Source organism: Lissotriton vulgaris, chromosome 10 (genome assembly GCF_964263255.1).
Source record: "Lissotriton vulgaris chromosome 10, aLisVul1.2, whole genome shotgun sequence".
NCBI lineage: Eukaryota > Metazoa > Chordata > Amphibia > Caudata > Salamandridae > Lissotriton > Lissotriton vulgaris.
In genome coordinates, this window is record NC_141698.1 from 544,376,133 (window position 1) to 544,396,349 (window position 20,217).

The 20,217-nt window shown below is 46.5% G+C and overlaps 1 protein-coding gene across 1 annotated transcript in view; it reads right to left on the minus strand.

The window, feature by feature from the left end:
- ADCY9 (adenylate cyclase 9) overlaps nucleotides 1–20,217 on the minus strand; it is a 458,142-nt gene that overhangs the window by 188,250 nt on the left and 249,675 nt on the right. Inside the window, exon 3 of the mRNA XM_086941385.1 lies at nucleotides 13,635–13,825. Coding sequence (XP_086797511.1) covers nucleotides 13,635–13,825 — 191 coding nt within the window. The remainder of the gene's footprint in view (nucleotides 1–13,634; nucleotides 13,826–20,217) is intronic.

The following is a 20,217-nucleotide window of genomic DNA, read 5'->3' on the forward strand; positions in this document are numbered from 1 at the left end:
ACAAGCAGTTATAAGAAGCAGGTGAAAAAAAATCTTAACTCTGTAGCAGTACCACCCTCCACTGCCTGTGATGTAACTTAAGAGACTCCTCATAGTTCTCTCACAGCCTCATTTCAGAACTGAAGTAATATTATTAACAACAAAGTCGTAGTTGTTGCGTATTTAGCTTGTGCAAATAATAACCATTGACAAAGCCAACAGTCCTAGCTTGTTGTAGGTGTAATGTTACTAGTTGTATCATATATCTGGATGCAGTGACCGAAGCAGCAGATCGGGCATCACACTGTGCTCAGCATAGATTTTTCACTTAAGTGTTTTTCAGCCACACCCTTAATTACATCAGCCTCGCCCCTTTGAAAGACCCCCCATTTTTTTTAAATCCCACTTAAAGCCATATTACGTTTCTTTAGCTTTAAAACTCGGGCCTGTTGCCATATATGCTTTGGCTGCCAGCATAATGACACACAGTTAGGCTAAGGCCATTCTAGGTCCTGATGAAGGTAGGCCTGGGGAAGGTTCGTCCGGTAAAGCAAAAGGTGGTAGAGTGGTGAGTGAAATGAATATATGATTATACCACGATTTCAATTACCACGCATGGCTTTACCACGCGAATTTTACATCGCAAGTGGCTTTACCACGCTGGTATTTACAACGTAGGATTTTACTACGCGTAGAAACGTCTTACCTGCACGTCTTTCTCTACGAGCCCTTACTTCCCTCCTCCATGGAAACAAGCGTCAAAACACGTATACCAAAATAAAAAAAGGACTGCTTTTTTGACGTACACGGCACGTCTTTGGGGGAGGCTCTTTCCTTTTTCTTCTAAAATTATGTTCGTTTTTTTTTAAAGTAACCTGCTTGTTATTTTTGGGGGGGAGACCCCCCCCAGCCCCCCTCCGAGCCCGCCCCCTCTCTGCCCCCCAAGCCCACGCAGAACGACTTGAAGGAATACCACGTCTCCCCCCCAGCCCGTGGTAAAGACGTCGTGGAAGGCACCCTCGTTGTAAAGACGTTTGCGTGGTAAGTGTCACGTGGTAAACGTTAGTAGTGGTAATGCCTTCGTGGTAAATGATGTTTCCCGAGTGAAATCCACCTTTTCTTCATGGTCATTTCATATTTTTCGCTTATTGCGGGACAGTACATTTTTGCTGGCTTTAGAGCTCTGGGCATTTTACCCCTACTAACCGGTGCTAATGTGCCAGTGCTCCCCTTTACACATTGTTAAATTGCCATATTCCCAATTGGGAATATAAAACTTGCTAAAAAGTCCCTCGTACATGGTACAAAGTATTTCCAGGGCTTGGAATACCCCTGGTGGACAGCACCAACTATTGCGCTATCCACTACAGTGGCAAGTGTAACCATGGCATCAAGCCCTACCATTGTAAAAACTGTAATGAACCTTTTTAACAGGTAAAACCTTCCTTTTAAATAATGTCACCCTATATTAGCCTTATAGCCCGCAAGGCAGGTTGCATGGCATTTAAAATCAGAACATGTTAAAATGTAATGCTTACATGACCTTACAGAGACTAGCACCCAAAAGCTATTTTCACACTGACAGGACTAGCTGTCCTATGTAGAAAACCAGAGTACAGATTAAAATACTAATAATGTATCTTGCGAATGGAACCAGCAAGTAAAATAATTAGGCAACTATTTTAATAGCTATTTAAAATCCAATTCAATGGTGAGGTTGGTTTTTTAATAAATTTCAAAGAAAATTACCTCTTAGAAAGTTACCTTTCCCCTGCTCGACGTTCCTGGAGGCTAATTTGCATTGGTTCTCTGTTTCTCCGAGTCCGTAATTAGCCTTGAATAAGTGTGAGCAAATAACTAGCTGAGCGGAAGGGGTAAAGGTGAATCCTCTGAACTCCGCAGGGTGGAGTCTGTGGGCATTCCTTTTGACACTGCTGTCAAATCCTACTCAAGTGTCAGTGTCATATCACTTGACGGGTCTGTTGGGTTTACATATAACCCTTGGGCCACACTTAAAAGGGAAGACAGCAGTGTACCAAGACAATTATTGTTAATCCATGATGTGGTTGCTGACGGACTGATTTTGTCCTACCACAGTTCTGTCTTAGGGTGTATTGTGGGTACAGTGGCTGACTCAAACTGGATTTTAATGTTAGATGTAGGAGGAAATTAGGATTACCGTAGTACACTTCACACACCCACAAATATCCCCCCAAGCCCTGGTTAATTGTGGTTGATGATTTTTGCCATTTTGAAGATGCCCATAGCGGGTAGCACTGGCCCTGGGAACTTTTCCCCCTTTGGTTAAGGCCTGCCCGGGAGCCATTCCCACCCATTAGCTAGTGTCAGTCATAAATGTGGCACCTCCAGGCACCCACTACAGAACATTTTCAGAAAATGCAGAAGAACAGAAGAGGACTGGATCTGCTGCCTACGACCTGAGAGGAGCTCAGAATGTCTACACCGGCTCCTGCTCGTATTCAGTACAAAGAAGTTAACTCCAAGGTTCATAAGGCTGACACCCTGTTGAACCTACAGGAACACAACAATCTACACAAGGAATGTTTCTGGAAGTACCCAGCTGACTAGCAGAAGCGGAACCTGGCTTTTGGCCTCTGTCTGACATCCTATTAATCTTTTATGTGCCTCCCTGAGGTTCTGAGGGGTTCTAGAAGGTTAATCCAGTGGTGGACTAGGTCTTAAAGGACTAAGTCAGAAGGTAAAATCTTTGACCTGGACGAACCTGGTTGGTGTATCCGACCTGCACTCCATGACAGTCAGCCTCAAATTCCAACTAGGTCCCGGTCTACCAGGACCATTTACTATCATTAGCACTTTGTGCTTTTTGCTGCTATTTCTACCTTACACTTAAAAAATTAATTTCTCCAGTTCCCCTTCCTGGATTTTTGTCATTCTGGTGTCAATTTGTTTATTACATTTTTAATCTTTTTTTAATTCAGGTTAGGATTTTTATTGTTTTTCATTTTTACTTTATTACTATTCTGGTACTGCATAATTATTTTACACATTCCCTTAAGTTCAGTCTGTCTACTTTGGGTCATATCCATCAGGGGGTTAGGCTCCAGTTAATTTATTGACTTGGGGTTTCACCCTGACAAGGGTTGTGATAATTCCATGAGATGGGTAGTCATCCGCCTCAACTAATAGTTCAATTTCTTGAACTTCGACTTAGTGGCTTAGGTCGTGTAGTTTAATGGCTTAGGTCGTGTAGTTTAATAAGTGGATCATGTAGGGGTAGGTCAAGAATCCCTAATGGAGTCCCTACTGGCAGTTTGTGATGTGATCCATGAGGATTTAAAAGTCCTGGGGGCCCTCATGCAAGTGAGAGTATCTAGGATGGATAGGCTCACGAGGAGGTCATGTGGTGGTGTGGCAGATTTATCTTAGTAAAGTTGCCCCCAAAGAGGTAAGGTAGGAGGTGGCACTCTTAAGGATGGGGATTTGTGGTTGCTGCTTGGCCAGGACTCACTTGCGCCAGTTGAGCGGCGTGCTATCAAGGGAGGTCTTTAAGGACAGTGCAGAGCAGTTAGAGAGGCGGCAGGTGAGTCGTGTGTGCAGGGCTGAACACCAGGTGGTGTCTGTTGTGTTGCCTAATGAGCAGCCTGATCCCACCTCAGTTATCCCTCGTCATGGTGCTGGCTGACAGAAAGCGAGGCAGCAGAGGCATACAGGAGGAATGGAGAGGTCAGAAGTGAGGGTGGGAAAGCCTGGAAACGGGTCAGAGAGTGACGTGGAGAGCCTCGTTGGCCTCCAGGAGCCTTTTTGACATGCCTATTTAGGAAGTTATAGGAAGTTAAATTAAGAGGTTTGTTTGAGGGTGAGGGTGACCGGTTTACAAAAGGAGGCTTGATGAGGAAGAACACCATGGCTGTTCCCTCTTATTAAGTTTCTCAAAGGGAGAAAAGTGCAACTGATGAAATGGAGGAAGAGGGAAAATAGAGAGGTGAAAAAGCAAGCATTCCAGGAGCTACTGAAGGAGGGGAGGGTGAGACTAGTACATCGCAGGTAGGGCAACGAGTAATGTTTGAAGGAGACTGGGACAGTGGAGCAGAGACAGCTAGGAGTCCAGTGTTACTCTTGGTGGCCAGATGGGAGCGGTCTTTAGCTTATGGGGAGTGAATTGGACTGGTGTGGATGTCCGTGCGGTGCCAGGAAGCAGGAGAGTCCAGTGTGCTCTAAGAGCCCAGTCTGATGTCAGCTGGATCTAGGGTGGGCTGCTTGGTGGCAGCTACTACAAACAATGCTAAAGAGGTTTGGAGGTTGGCGTAGGGCACACCTCCCCTGAGAAGATAGGTCATATCTTTCTGTTTGTGGTGTGGAGACGGCGAAAGTATGTGTGGTGGGGACGGGATGAGATGTGCTGTAATACGGAATGAAGAGTGCTATTCTGTTGGATGACAATGAATGAGAATGAGTGGAGGAAGACGAGATCCTAGAACGGTGGTTAGATCCAGTAAAAGAATGATAGGTGAGGTTGATGGGATGAGAATTTGATGGGGGAAAATGAGGGCAAAAGGATAGTAGGAATAAGGGGTCTGGTGCTTTGCAGGGCCCAGCTGGAGGAAGGTGCTACTTGAGAGGAGCAGACATGGCTGAGGCAGAAAGGAATCTACCGGTTGCAGAGAGGAAGGCTGCAAAGAAGGCACCTAAATTGAGAACGAGTAATGGAATGGGAAGAAGTGTTGAAAGTCTGCTGGAACGGGGAGGAGGGTTCTCGGCAATATTAGAAGGGGAGGAGTGTTTTAAAGGTGGTTAGTATGTGATTTATAAGGGAGTTGGCACGGAACAGTTACTTTCAGAGGAGTTCAAAAAGAAGACAGTGGAGTAGGAACAGGGAAAGGGAAGACGGGATTAGTAAACAGAAGAGTGGGAAGCCTGTTGAGAAGGTGAAAAACATGCCATGCATGGGGATTACAAAGCCTTTTGTAGACATTTTAAGGCATTTGAAAGAGAAGTTTACTGAAGATTTTTTAACTGCTCCATACAGAGCTAGAGGTGAAGAAGGGGTCTTAGGAGGCTGAGCTGGGTTATGAGATCTAAAGAGCCGGTTCGGATTGGGAACCAAAACATTGCATTTTTAATATATGCTAGAGTTTACTGTGAAAGTTTTCTGTGAAAATCGTGACATTGTTGAAATATATTCAAGTAATGGTATGGCACTGGTACGATTTAGTGGCACAGTATAGGTTTAGTATGATGAGTTCAGGAGGAGGCTGGCTTAGGATGCAGAAGTGGATAGGGGTGAACTGGATTCTGATTCACTGTTACAATGAATGGCCACAATAAGCCGGACACCAACTACCTATACAATACAGCTAGTAGAATTCCAGTTTTGTATTGCCCCTTTCCAGTACGGTCCACCTTGGCTGGGATAACTGTGGTGTTTAGAGGGAAGCTGCTTCAAAGAGAAGTCCATTGGGTACACACACTAAGGATTTGCAATAGAGAATGCTGTAAATACAAGCATGAGTGAGTACATTACGGGGCAAGACATTCATTTACATGCTTTGCCCTGGTCAGCAGTGCAAGCCATTGAATGCAAGGTGGCACCCGGCAACGACAAGTAGGTAGAGACAGGGGTTTCCAAGGGGGGGGGGGGGGGGGGAGATTGTATTCCAATTAGTGTGGAGGATTGGTCGAGTTATTACTAGAGGGTGGAAGAAGCACAGTTGGTGTTTCAAGCTTTTTGTTTTGGTTAGTAGAAGACTGCTAAAGGAAATAGAGGAATGTAGGATAAAACCAGGATCGAGAGCTCATTTGGTGACTGGCTGATGGAGGTACTGATCGTTTCCCAATTGCGATGATTCCTAAAAAGCACCCTGGCAATTTCTGTCTCACTCAGCATGTTCATGGCCAGTGGATAAGTCAATGAATGATTTAATTTCATAGAAATTGAGCACAGCAAAGTATGCTAGAGTGAGCGATGCTGTGGCTTTAATGATGCAAACAGGGTAGAGTCTGCTGATGGCATAATGGGCCATACATCGTTTTTCCTCTTGTTACTGCTTTACCCTGAAGAATACCAGTTGGTAGATGCAGTCCCTAGAAAAGCTTTAGATGGACAAAGTCCTACCCATGAATTGTTAAATTTTCTGGTCCCTTTTTGAGAAAGGTTGCATTTTTTTGCAAATATTTTGTTTTTTTACACCTCAATTATTACAGGTCTGTGACGCATTACTTGAACACTTTCTTCTTGACTGGTCTGAAGGCTGAGTAGTATTGCGGAAGCTTTAGAGAGTTTTCAGATTTCCTGTGGGAAGTTTGGGGTTCCTTAGGCCACGGAGAAGACAGTGGTCACAACTATGATGTAAATGTTCTTAGGGCTTGAGTTGTATTTGAAAACGATGACGGAAAGTTTGGCGAAGAAGAAGATTGTGCTTGTATAGGAATTGACTGTGGACATGTTGGGATACACAAAACTTGAAGTGAGGTCTATACAGGTTTGGTTGAGTCATTTTTACTTGGCCTGCAGTGTTGAGAAGAGAAAAGGCTTTCTGCAGGAGGTTTGGTTTGGCAAGGACATATTTACCTGATCCTAGTGTGAGAAAACAGATCTGCATGTTTCAGTACGGTCTTTCCGTGTGTCACATAGAGGCTGAATGGAAGATACTGATTTTCTTCAGACGTGGTATATGCTTGTAGTTTCGGATTGTTTTGGTAAGCAAAATTAAGTGCGGAACTGTGACGGGAAACAAACAAGGTTGGCTAGGAGAGAAAGCATAGCATTTCTAGAGTTCTTTCCTTTGTTGGTTGTGCTGTTTTTTTGTGGGGAGGTTTTTTAGGAACAGGATGGTGAATTGTAATGTTCATAAGGGGAGGCAGTTGAGACGGTGTATATACTCAGTCTGCAATAAAAGTGTTTTACGGCTGTTGCATTATTTTGTACTTGGTTGTCTACAATATATTATTGTGTTCTGGTCACATGCCTTTCCAGGAATTACCAATGACATTGTGGATGCATTTAGCGCCAGGAACAGTTGCACAGAAGATGGAAAATGACAGACAGCAAGATGGCGACCGAGCAGTAAGGTCGTAAGCAGCGCTAGTGAGACTGGGTCAAGTCTCTTCTGTTTCCCAGACCCGCGGTGACATAAGACGGATTTTTCAGTGCCGCTGCCGGTGAATAAGGATAACGTAACGGATAGAAGCAAGAAGGGGAAAAGAAAAAAAAAAGTGCAATTCCCGCATGCTGCTGAAGCGAGGACTGCAGTACAGGCTCTGGGCGGTCTGTTCGAAGATAGCCGAGCGGGCGGTCAGTGATCGACTCTCTTACCTTTTGACCTGTCTGGCAGAATCGGGAATGGCCCGAAGCAGGCAGCGAGCACCGGGCCAAAAGTGGCGGCGGCTGCTGCAGTGCGCAGATTACAGTGAGAAGCCACAGCAGAACGGAGATCAGCAGAGACGCCCGCAGATTCCCGTCGGCCATCAATCATGGACCCGGTGAGAAAAGTTAAGGGGGGGGGGGGGACATTGTTAAAAATCAGGTGAACGAACAAACAGTTGTGGATTTGCTTAGGCGGGGAAAAGAGCAATCTGGACAGACTAAAACTACCCGTTGCGAGGGAGCAGTCTCAGACAGTACATCGACCCGTGGGAATAAGCAGGCTCTAGAAGTTGACCTCATGGTAGATCATGAATCACAACCAGTAAAGGAAAAGGAACTGGTCTCGGTCAGCTCAGGCACTGTATCAAGTAAGCCTGACATACCCGTAGAGCCCCCCGTATCAAGTGACAATGGTGTAATGAGGGGAATCCCCACAGGAGAACTCACTCTGGAAAAAAATAATGTAGCAGGGGTGAAAGCAGCACTGTGAATACCAGCGATATAACGACTCCGGACATGGCTGCAACTACAGAATTAGGGGCACCCCACATGCCGGCTAAGGCAATGGCCATGATAACATGCGGGCACAATTTGTCTACCAAGGGCTAACCTAGATTCGGGTAAAGATAAAGAAAACGATCCCAGTGATTGCTTCCTGTCAGTCTCTGAAGGGGCAGAATGGTCCGATGATTTGAGTTCATCCCCAGGGAATAGCGAACTGGATTCAGACCCAGAAGGGAGTGACACGAACCCCCCAAATACTACCAAGAAGTCAGACCCCCTGGCAAAACCATCAACCTGTAATAGAAAGAATTTAAAATGGGATTATTCATCAGCAACACCTCTTGCTGGTAAAACTCCATCGGATGCCCCTACCCCTACTCCTACTCCTACAACCACATTAGATGTTATACATCAGGCCATCCTCTCCCATAGGGAGGAGACGTGCCAGGATAGTAGGAAGGCACAGGCAGCAATGAGGAAGATGCAGGCGGTGGTGAGGAAGCTCTCCAAGGCCTGTACTCACATTGGTGAAAGGGTGACCAATCTGGAAGAAAGGATCGTCTCAACAGAGGCAGAGGCGTCCAATGCCTCTCAGCGAGCAGAAGCTCATAGTGCCCAAATCAGTTACATCCTGTGGAAGCTGGAGAACTTTGAAAACAGGCAGAGGAGAAACAATCTCAGAATCCTGGGTATCCAGGAAGGGATAGAAGGGCCAGATGCTAGGACTTTTATCATCAAGTTGTTTAAATCTGCCTTTCCTGAGATATCTGATTGGAACTGGGCAATCGATGTTCAAAGAGCACACAGCACCCCGTTCAAAATACGAGACACTAAAAGGGGTGATGGAAATACTCAGGCTATTTTTGTCTTCCTAGGCAACTTTCTATTGTGTCAGGCAATCGCAGAGAAGGCCAGACTAGAGTCCAAGAGGTCAAGCGGGGGGGGTCTCATTTTTTGTTCGCCCCGACTTCTGCCATGCAACGGTAGAGAGACGGTGGAGGCTAAGGCAACTAATCAGGCCCTTTCTGGAGAAGAAAGCTCAAGTGTATCTTATCAATCCAGCACAGTTAAAGGTGATACATGATGGTCGGACATAATATTTCTCTTTGGAAATCAAAGCCAAAGACTTCCTGGGAACATTATGAGTTTGTCTTCTGTTTCTTTCCCTTCAGGAGTATTCATAGGCTCAGTCTAGTTTCAAGATAAGCTGGATGTAGTATGTTAGTGCAAGGAGGGAGGGGACGGATATATGGTGGGGTGAATCTTTTTTCGATGATTATTGATTCCTATTGCACAATTGCACTTTATGTAATCTAATGATATGTGGGTTCTGGTGGGTAAAAATAACACAATATATAATTTGACCCAGTCTACCACCGCTCTATCCATCACATGCACAGACCACGGTCTGAGCGTTCTCAGAGGGTGTTGGGAGGAGGGAGAGGGGCGGTGGGGGGGAAGAGAGAGCGCAGGAGGGGAAATTCAGAAGAAAAGGAAAATATATGGTACTATGTTTTGGTTATTTTTTCTAATGCTAGATCTTTTAAGTGTGCATACTTGGTGGTGGTAAGGTGCAATCAAATCAGAAAAGGTACAATTAATAATGGCAAATCTTTATATATGTACCCTTAACGATGGGGGTTTAAACGATTGGAAAAAAAGGCAAAGATTGGAACAGTTTGTAAGGTCAACGCGGTTAGATATTTTATGCCTACAGGACACACACCTACCATGGGGAAATGATACTGGCTGAATATCTAAGGGTTCGAGATTCTGGCCTGCTCCTCTCAGACTTTGACAATTAGAGGTGTGGCAATCCTGGGCAACAATTCACTAGGAGGTATAACGCGGAACAAGGCTGACTCACTAGGAAGGTGGGCGCTGGCAGAACTTTCCTGTGGGGTCACTATTTGTGGGATTTATGGTTCCAACCAAGATGACCCCGAGGTTTTTAATACATTAGAGAGCGAACTAACCAATTGGCCTACTCCCATCGTTATGTGTGGGGATTTAAATATCTCCGCCGATTTTACCAACAAAGCTCCATATACAGGTTGAAAACGCCGGGTCTTTAAAGCTTTGAGCTCCCTGATTAGTTCACATGGATTAGTGGGAAGTATGGGGAAATAAAGTGCCTAATAATCCAGGGTTTACTTATTTTTCATGCCCCTATCAAAGGTACACAAAATTGGGCTATTTTTTAATGTCTATGTCAGAGTTGAGGAAAGTCAGCATAAGGAAATTACCCAAAGTAATCTCGGATCATAGTCCTCTTATGCTGAGTTATGATAGGGGCACAACAGTGATAAAGCAACGTTAGCGTGCACATCTCCTGTCTGCGTGTGCCACCTCCTGTCTCCCTTCAGCAGAGAAAGCGGTGACCATAGGTCTCACCAAGGTGAGTCAGTATGTGGCTGAGGGACATGTATACCAGCACTCCCTTATTCCTTTGCGATTGATTTGTCTGGTTGAAGTCCACCTTTGTGGAATTTCCTGGACAGCATTCTGCAAGGTTTTGAAATGTAGGCCAGCACCCTTCTTCGCAAAAAAAAAAAACATTGGCAAGGCCAAAAGATCTGACTAAGGGAATGCAGATTGGTAATGTGAAGCATTACAATTAAATAGCATGGGAATAAATATATATTTGTACAGAAGCAAAGAACTGTTCAATAATATTGGTAGAGGTAAAAGGTCAGGCGACAGTTGCACTGTCAGGCCAGGCCTAAACATCCATGTAGGTTGAGCACTGCCCTTTTCCCATATGTGCTGCTGTTAGAGAAAAACAGCATCAATTGTCTAGTTATCTAAGATACTTCTATAGCATTCCGGTGTCAAGTGTGTCCCTGAAAGTTCAAGCTCAGGCAGCTAGATAAATACACAAAATGATAACAGGTGCGTGGAGGGCAAGCACTTTTCTTTTTGGTGGAAGCAAACAACCTCTACCCGATCAAAACATGTACTCCCTGCTCCAAACCTGTGAGCGGAGCTAAAGTCCCTCTCTAGAGATGCTCACATAATTGTCTGGCGACAGTAGTGCTTTAAAGCCAGACCATAATGACTGGTATCCTTCTCACGTGTCCCCAGTTTTGACCAGATCTTAATGAAGCCACCTTATTTAAGATGGCGTGCTGAATCACAATTCCATATACGTGTATAGCACCCACCAGTCAGTAGGGTCTCTTGTCACTCCCTGACTTTCTCTTGAGTAATACTAATGTATTCATAGATACCTACATACAGGCTAATTGAATCAGCCCTTCTCACTCACTGGTCTGCCCAACTGTCATTCATGTTTTGATTCCACTCACCACAGCATAGGGCAATGTATCAGTCCACTTTAGACCATATAATTATCTTGCACTGTGCGTGACGGCACATTACCTTATTACATGCACATATCAACCTAAAAAGAAGTGCACTTCAGTGGCACAACACAGTGGTTCAGTGCTTCACTTTTCCAGTACATTTTTCAATCAATTCTTTATCCTTTTTTCAGTCATCCCCATCCTTGTGTGTTTAAACTATATTTTCAGGTTACAGTAGTTAAAAGCCAATAGTACCTTATCTTTGCGCAATAAAAATAGTTTGTGCATTAAGGCTAGGAAGCACACATGCTATTATATTAAAATGATACTTGATGGTTCATTTTTCTTGTAACTTAAATTTGTATTGCAAGCGTAGGCCCACCATTTTTAGAGACGGGATGTTTTATTTTATAGTTCCACCATATTTTTGGTGCTCATTTTGTAATAAAAATAAAAGAATCAAACTTTCACGCAAGCTCGACAAGGTAATACATTGTGTCCTTGCTAATGCTTGTTGGATATACCAGTTATCTTGTTTGGTAATTCGTTACAGCAGCTGGAACCGAAAGTGCTCATTGATCTACCATCCATTCTTTCTTTCTTGTATCAGGGCCAAAGAAGGATAAAACTGACTAAACTTTAATGCAACTGAAGTCCCCAGTCCTAATCCTCAGCACTCAACACTGGCAAAAAAAAACAGAACACACTTTATATGTGAGGCTTATAGCTACAAGCCATAAAGGCTGCAACAGTTGTCTCTCCAACAAAACAACAAACAAGAGTGTCCCAACACCAACAATACACCATGATGAAATGACACACCATCGAACCTATAGCCAAGCATCATGGGCATATACACTAACTCTAACCAAGCCAAAACGATGCCAATATGGTTTACACAATGCCACACACAAACAGAACACCTAAACGCCTACAACACAATCAGAAGAAATGAGGCACAGTGCCAGATGGCAAGATGTTGAAGCCCTCCAGCAATAAATGCAACCGAAACACAAGACTCTTTAGGTTGAACACACTAACCCTATCATAATTAAACATCCTAACACCACATACTCCAAAAACCAACATGGGCTATATATATGGTAACATGTTGTCATCCAACAATACTTAAAATAACTTCAAAACCTAGAGCATAATAATCTGAACTAAACAAGATACAGCACTAAACCTTCACCTCAGCATTCACAGCTCCGAACACAACACATTTGTTAGACCAAGACATTACTAAAGCAAAGTAAATGGCAACATGTAACTTTCTAACAGAACACAACATAATACTTACACTGTTCAAAAGAAAAAACGGAACCATCATAGTGCCAACTTCGTTCATGCTGAGTCGGGATGGTCGACATTATTACTAAGAGCACCGGGTACATTACACACACTGCTGCAGTTAGACCCACTTTAAAGTCCTGGACAATTGTCAACTTGAAAGTAAGCAAAACAGCGATGTGCATACGTATGGTTGAAAAGAATCACAATAAACTATGCAAAACAAAGTAACGGTACACATTGGTCGAATATCACACCCACTGAGTTCTCAACTCAGTTTGATAAACACTGCATATGGTGGCCTACCTGGGTTGCAACAGCTATCCTACCCACTGACAAATAATTAAATCACTACAAGGATCAGAGAAACTACTCATCGACTTGTGAAGGAGGAAGTATATAACAGCGACGGGTGATCACACAGTAGAGGTTAGTGAGAACAACAAACCAGAGGAAACGGCCCCTTATTGTGATCAGTAGGATCGCAATAGACAATAGGATGGCCAGCAAATAAGTGAAAATACTGTTTTTGAAATTATGATGACAAGTGAGGAGTTTTGTGAATTTTTTTAGTCATTCATTGATAGTCTATCAGTTTCAAATATTTCATAACTGCATCAATTTGCTGCCCACTCTTTGGTCTATCGCCGTTCTCACTGATCACAATAAGGGCTCTTTCCTTAGGTTTGTTGTTGTCACTTACCCGCACCTTGTGATCACATAGAACACTGTAAATAATGCAACCTGTTCGGGTGTAATTGTTAGATTAGGTATGGTTCATATACCTATAAGTGCACATAAATACGTTTTTCTTAAAACAAGTGCACACAAAAACGTCCCCATTAAATTGATGTATATATGTATGTACTAAGCAGATAGGACATTTAACTATCTATGAATTGGTTCAGTGGGTTACAACAACTACAGATACCTTGAAGGACGTTGTGGTCATTACACAAATCATTAAATCATAGCAGATGCACAGAAAACTGTCTGCACAACATTTCAGAGCTACATCGAAGCATACATTCCAGACAGCCAGCCTAAGTGCAAGGCGATACCAATGACAATATGCAAGATATAAATACCAGTTTTGTGATATAGTCTTCCTGATGGGAATCCACCAGCAGACATTACTACCGAAAAAACGTAGCCCAATGAACACTGCTCCACCCGATCTCAGTGTAGATTGTTTCTGCACAACTCACCTTGGGCTTCTCCTGGTGATTTGTTGTTTCTGCAGAGTCAGCAGTATTTTCAGGCAGCGATACCCCTTGCTCCTTTGGAGCAGGCGATGAGCTTGAGTTGTCTCCAGAGTCAAGTATGGGAAGCATAGTCTGAGAGCAGCTGCAACTGCATTCTTTTGTCCGCCGACCAGATATCAAGTAGGTCTTCAAGCCTGGCGGGAGAAGAAAAGATAATATTACTTAAAACAACATGTCGCAGATGTTTCTTCTGTCCACTGCGCTAAGGAAATCAATGCAGACAGAAAGTACAGCTTCAGACAGTAGCAAGTTATTTGGTTCACATTCATTTATATTTAGAATCCAATTTCTGATCTGCAAATGCAAGGCTTGTCAGGGCACTTGGTAGGTCTGCCATCTGAGGATGAAGAGAAACAACTGGTGGGACAAAAGATGCTACAACAGCCACGCGAAAGAAGGGACGGTACTCCCAGAATACAACCCATTGGAGGACAGGTTGCTCTTGGACCCCATGATTCAATAGGCGGTGTCAATAACGTACAAAAAACTGGTGAACAACACTCCAGATTGTTTGGGCCCCTTGCGGGAGGCCTGGGAAACAGATATGGGCCTGGCAGAGGCCCTCCAATGCCCTAGGGAAATAGCTGGCCTAGTGCGACTTCGACTGGTCCAACTCCGTATCCTCCACAGGTCATATGCCTCGAGAATGGCGCAGGTGTATAATAAGGGAGGGGGCTCCACAGATGTCTCAGGGGATGCGATGAGTAAGGTTTGTTTTTCCATAATTTGTGGTCCTGTCCCATGATTCAGAAATTTTGGAAGGGTGTTACCCGGGAATGGAAGCTGTAACGAGTGTACGAGTTCCGCTTGAGCCCAGATAGCACATTCTTGGTGTTAAGGGGGAATTCACGTGGCCAAAGTGTGGCTTGCTCTGGCAGGGGGTGTGTGGGGGTTAAGAGAAACACAGCACGAGCTTGGGGAGCACACGAACCTCCGACAGTGGCTGCCTGGCTCAGTGATATGGATTGGTGCAGCAGGGCAGAGCAGGTGGTATGTCAAAACTGGGGCTGCCCACGAAAATGGGGGAAAATATGGGAGCCCTGGACAGAATATAGAGGCATGTGATGAGACTTGTGTGGAACACCATGTGGTTATTATGGGGTGCTCAGGCACGTACTCCAATGGGCTTTGCTGGGGGCTCCACACATAATTTTTATTTCAGAAGCTGGGCTACAATGACCTGATAGTGGTCATGTCTGATAAATGCTTTTAATATATACTGTATAAGGCATATGCCTGAAGCTGGTTTTGTTTAATAAAAAGAAATTTTTTTTTTTTTTTTAAAAGATGCTACAACATTGTGAGCTCTACACATTTACTTAGGATGATGTTTAATATTAGATCATAGGTCTTCACTACTTACTGAAGTGGTAATACTGGTGCATGTGCAACGCGCTCATTTGTGAGGAGCAGGACTATTTTTTTTTAATAGTTGGAGCAAAGAGAGGGGGAAGTAGTGTAATGACATGTGGGGTACATGGATTGATTTTACTTTGGATAGTAGGTCCAGCATCTGCGTTTGAGAAATGGGTTCACATCTTTCTAGTACCTCTGAGATGGAGTGTTGTGGTATAACAATGGACCTACTTCCACATTTTCTACTATCCCAAACAGTGGTCAAATCCTCCTTCCCAGTACAAGCGCTAAATGTTTGGAAAAAACACGCAGCCCAGCCCAGCACCATGTGACTCTGGGCAATAGCTCGCTTAATCTTCCCGCAGGCCCCCAGCGCCGGGATGCCTACGGGTAGCTGTGCGCTTTACAAATACTGGATTTATTTATTTATATGCACCATTCTTGAACATCTAGTTTTACATTTAGAGCTAAAAGTTTGAAGAATGTGGAGGGACATCAAATCAAAGGAGATACACATTGGAAGACACCTCATCTATACTACTATTATAAAGAGAGAACACAAACCTTTGAGCCAGGTAAACTCGAAAAGTACACCACCAATCAAAACACCCAAGACATCTTTGAAAACCGCAGGGCAAGCAGAAGGACATAGGCTATTAAAAATAAAAAATATACGTTGTTTAAAAAATTTCGAAATAAAAATAAAGTAGTCCCTTGCAAGTAGCGCCGGCCACGACGTCTGCGTGATGACATAATTTGCGTTTGCGCTCCCTGGCAACACTCAGCAACCGAAGATCGTGACCTGCTGGGAGGACTGCCGCGGCCCTGCTTGCTGCTGGGCGAAGTGGCGGCCTGTGCGGGCAGGGCGCATGGAGTGGCGGCCTGTGCGGGCGGGGCGCCTGGAGCGGGAGCGGCGGCTGAGGTAAGGATCAGGCTCTCCGGGACACAGGCGGGAGGGGGCCGGGAGGGGGCTGGGATGGGGCGGGAGGGGGCCGGGGGCAGAAGTGCACGCAAGCCTCAAATGCTGCACCCAGCCCCTTTCTGCCCCAGGCAACGCTGGGGCGGGCTGCTAGTATACTTATAAATTTCCTCAGTCACCATTTCAACCTAGACAAGCATTAGAAATGCAATAGGTCTCGCAGCATTAGAGTTAGTGCTTTTAGAATTGTTAATGGGTTTTTTTGTAAATCTTTAGCATGAGGTTGAGGGTGAGTGAGGGTGAGTGTGAGGGTGAGTGAGGGTGAGGGTGGGTGTGAGGGTGAGTGAGATGGGTGAGTGTGAGTGAGGGTGAGTGAGGGTGAGTGAGGGTGGGTGAGGGTGAGTGAGGGTGGGTGAGTGTGAGTGGGGGTGAGTGTGGGTGAGTGTGGGTGAGGGATTGAGGGTGAGGGAGGGTGAGGGGTTGAGGGTGAGTGAGGGTGAGGGGTTGAGGGTGAGTGAGGGTGAGGGGTTGAGGGTGAGTGAGGGTGAGGGGTTGAGGGTGAGTGAGGGTGAGGGGTTGAGGGTGAGTGAGGGTGAGGGGTTGAGGGTGAGTGAGGGTGAGGGGTTGAGGGTGAGTGAGGGTGAGTGGGGGTGGGGTGAGGGTGAGTGAGGGTGAGTGTGGGTGAGTGTGGGTGAGTGTGAGGGGTTGAGGGTGAGGGGTTTAGGGTGAGGGTGAGTGAAGGTGGGTGAGGGGTTGAGGGTGATTGAGGGTGAGGGGTTGAGGGTGAGTGAGGGTGAGGGGTTGAGGGTGAGTGAAGGTGAGGGGTTGAGGGTGAGTGAAGGTGAGGGGTTGAGGGTGAGTGAGGGTGAGGGGTTGAGGGTGAGTGAGGATGAGTGAGAGTGAGGGTGAGTGAGGGGTTGAGGGTGAGGGGTTGAGGGTGAGTGAGGGTGAGGGGTTGAGGGTGAGTGAGGGTGAGGGGTTGAGGGTGAGGGAGGGTGAGGGGTTGAGGGTGAGGGAGGGTGAGGGGTTGAGGGTGAGGGGTTGAGGGTGAGTGGGGGTGAGTGAGGGTGAGGGGTTGAGGGTGAGTGAGAGTGAGAGTGAGAGTGAGGGTGAGTGAGAGTGAGGGTGAGTGAGGGTGAGTGAGGGTGAGTGAGGGTGAGTGAGAGTGAGAGTGAGGGTGAGTGAGAGTGAGGGTGAGTGAGAGTGAGGGTGAGGGTGAGGGTGAGGGTGAGTGAGGGTGAGTGAGGGTGAGTGAGGGTGAGTGAGGGTGAGTGAGGGTGAGTGAGGGTGAGTGAGGGTGAGTGAGAGTGAGGGTGAGTGAGAGTGAGGGTGAGTGAGAGTGAGTGAGAGAGTGAGAGTAATGCTTAAAAAAACAGGCTTATACCCCGGAACAAATGGGGTGCTTAGTGCGAACACTCCAGCCCTGGCCAGGTCGCTGTGACAGAGGCCCCCTGTCTACCGGTTGCACAATTGTGTATCCCTCCAGGCGCCCGAAAGAAAGAGGCAGGGTCCTGGAACACTAACTAAATCAAGTTCACAATCTCATGGTCTAGGCCCCTCTCTTAGTAGCAGGGGCGGCTTGTAAGGAGAGCCTCGCTCTGTGTGTGTGTGTGGGGAGGGGGCACGGGGGGCAGGAGCTACGTCACCCAACCAGTTAGCTTCGGCTGGGTGCTGTTAACTACACCACATCCAACAACATTCAGCTGAGAGACTCCATTATTGTGTTTCATCTCGGCTCAGTGGCTCTCGGGGTGCTGGGGGAGGGGCGCGAAGACGGGACGGAGCATCCAAATGATTAAACCAACTTGACACGGTGACAGCAAGATGCGAACACAGCCATTAGTGACAGGAGAGAGACCACTATGGTGTAGTCCTTTTTCTATTTCCGTGAAATGTCCTAGTTTTTGGCTTTAAGCAGATGAGGTGAACGAAAGGGTGTCTGGGGGTGTGATGGGGAGAGTGAGTAATCCAGAGCGAGGGAAAGAAATAGCTGAAGGAAAGAGGTGCGTGGGAACAGAATGGAGGTGTGAGTGAACACAGGTGCGCGAGGACTCTGGGGAGGGCCGTGAAGAAGGGAGAGGGAGAGAACGAAGGGCAGCCGGCTGACCGGACAGTGTGGGGTATGAGGGGGCGAGGGGGAGACGAAAGGAGAATAAGGATTATTGAAATAAACCTGAAGATGGGGGGCAGGGGAGTCGGGGGGGGGGGCATGGGGTGATGTGGAGGAGTGAAGGAGGCAGTAGCACAATAAAGGGGGGTTCAGAGAGGATTGTGAGGGGTTTCCGTCAGGGTTTGGGGGCGCCTGGAAAGGAGCAGACGGGCGAGAGGAGCGTTTATTGTAGGGCCTGAGGGGAGAAACGAAAGAAGAGGACGCAAGTAAGGAAGGATGAAGAGCGGCTTTAAAACACCTTCCATTTAAAAGACTGGGGGCAGTGTGTAGACAGCTCGGCAGAGGGGTGATAGTGAGATTGCAACAGAGCACCTCGTAGCCACTGTTCATAGACTAGACAGAGAGACTGCGGCAGGAACACATAGGAGACCTCCGTTTTCAGGGCAATAAGACTGCCAGCATCACTGCCATGGAGGGTGTGAGGCTCCAACAGAACAGACCAGACAAAAGTGCCCACCGGAAGTGCAGCGAGACTGCCCAAAAGCATGCTGCAGACATTCTACCAGTACCCAGAGATTCGGAGAGACTGACGAGCGCAACTTTCAGGGGCGGCCCACAGCGAGGACAGTGGGATTGCCTACAACAGCCCAGACAGGTAGAGTAAACGAAGCCCGAGGCTACCCAAAGGAGGTCACGGATAAGCTTGCTGCATTTCCAACAGCGCTTTGGCTTGGTTCCTCTGCGCCTTTCTACAAAAATGCGACACGGCGGGAGGGGGCGGGCAGGGGAGGGGGCGGAGAGGGGAGAGGTGCGACATGGCAGGAAGACGGAGGGAAGAGAGGGGAGGGGGGAGGAGAAATGCGACACGGCGGGAAGGGGAGGGGGCGGAACGGGGGCGGGGAGTGGAGAGAGAGAGTAGGCAAGGGTAAACAAACACGGGCGGGAGGGGGCGGGCAGGGGAGGGGGCGGAGAGGGGAGAGGTGCGACATGGCCTACTGGGAAGTACAGGTAGCAGCAGAAGCTTGAGTGGAGCTGGAGATCGAGAAAACGTAAGTCGGAGAGGTCTGCCACCACTTTCCCCGGGCGTAAATTAATTTTCAGTATTCGTTAGTCGGTATTGAGAAATAGTTACTCTGTGTTGTATCAGACTTTGTTTAAACAAAACAATTAAGAGAAGAGAACTGAACACTAATAATTGCCAGCAGAAGGGTTTGCACCAACCTTATTTTAAAGAAAAGAGATTTTCTCCTTATGTGCAGTGAGATCTTATATATAAAAGAGTCACAGGTCTAGTTAGCCGGTTACAAAGAAAGCAAGACACGTTTCTAAAGTAATCCCTTAGATGACAAAAGAGAACTATGGTAGACTCACTTTCTCTTGAGGCTGGTCGGAAGAACACACATTTTTAACTTAACCTACTGAAGAGTCTGCCATAACCAGTCCTAACCTACCTGAATGACAAATGTCCGGTTCAGATGTTGTTCCAACCTAACCTGCTGGCAAAGAGCAGAGGTGCTCACAAGTTAATTCAAGCTAACTCCTTGAAAAGGGGAAAAACAATCAAAAGCCGGGAGCCCACAAACCTTATTGGGTTGAAGACAGCAGGAGACACAGTACTCATATACACTGCAACAACCATTTGGCAGGCAGCTCTTGCAGCTGTGCAACTGCGAACTTGGCACATTGATGTTGCAGCAGCCATTTGCCAGCAGCTCTTTCCGCTCACATACGTAGCCTGATGAACATAAAACACGGTTATTTCAGTGGGCAAAAAGAGACAAGCGCTGACAAAGTTCCTTGCCGAAAACGTGCAGGCGAGGTGCGACACGGCCCGGAAGACGCAAGGAAGAGAGGGGAGGGGGAGGAGAAATGCGACACGGCGGGAGGGGGCGGGCAGGGGAGGGGAGGGGGCGGAGAGGGGAGAGGTGCGACACGGCAGGAAGACGAAAGGAAGAGAGGGGAGGGGGAGGAGAAATGCGACACGGCGGGAGGGGGCGGAGGGGTAAACAAAGACGGACGTGCACGCGCCCGTGACTTTTAAGGTCAATGCGCATGCGCATAAGCTCAATGCGCATGCGCATTGACCTTAAATTTATCGTGCACTGCAAGGAATCGCCACGATTCCTTGCAGTGTGGATAAA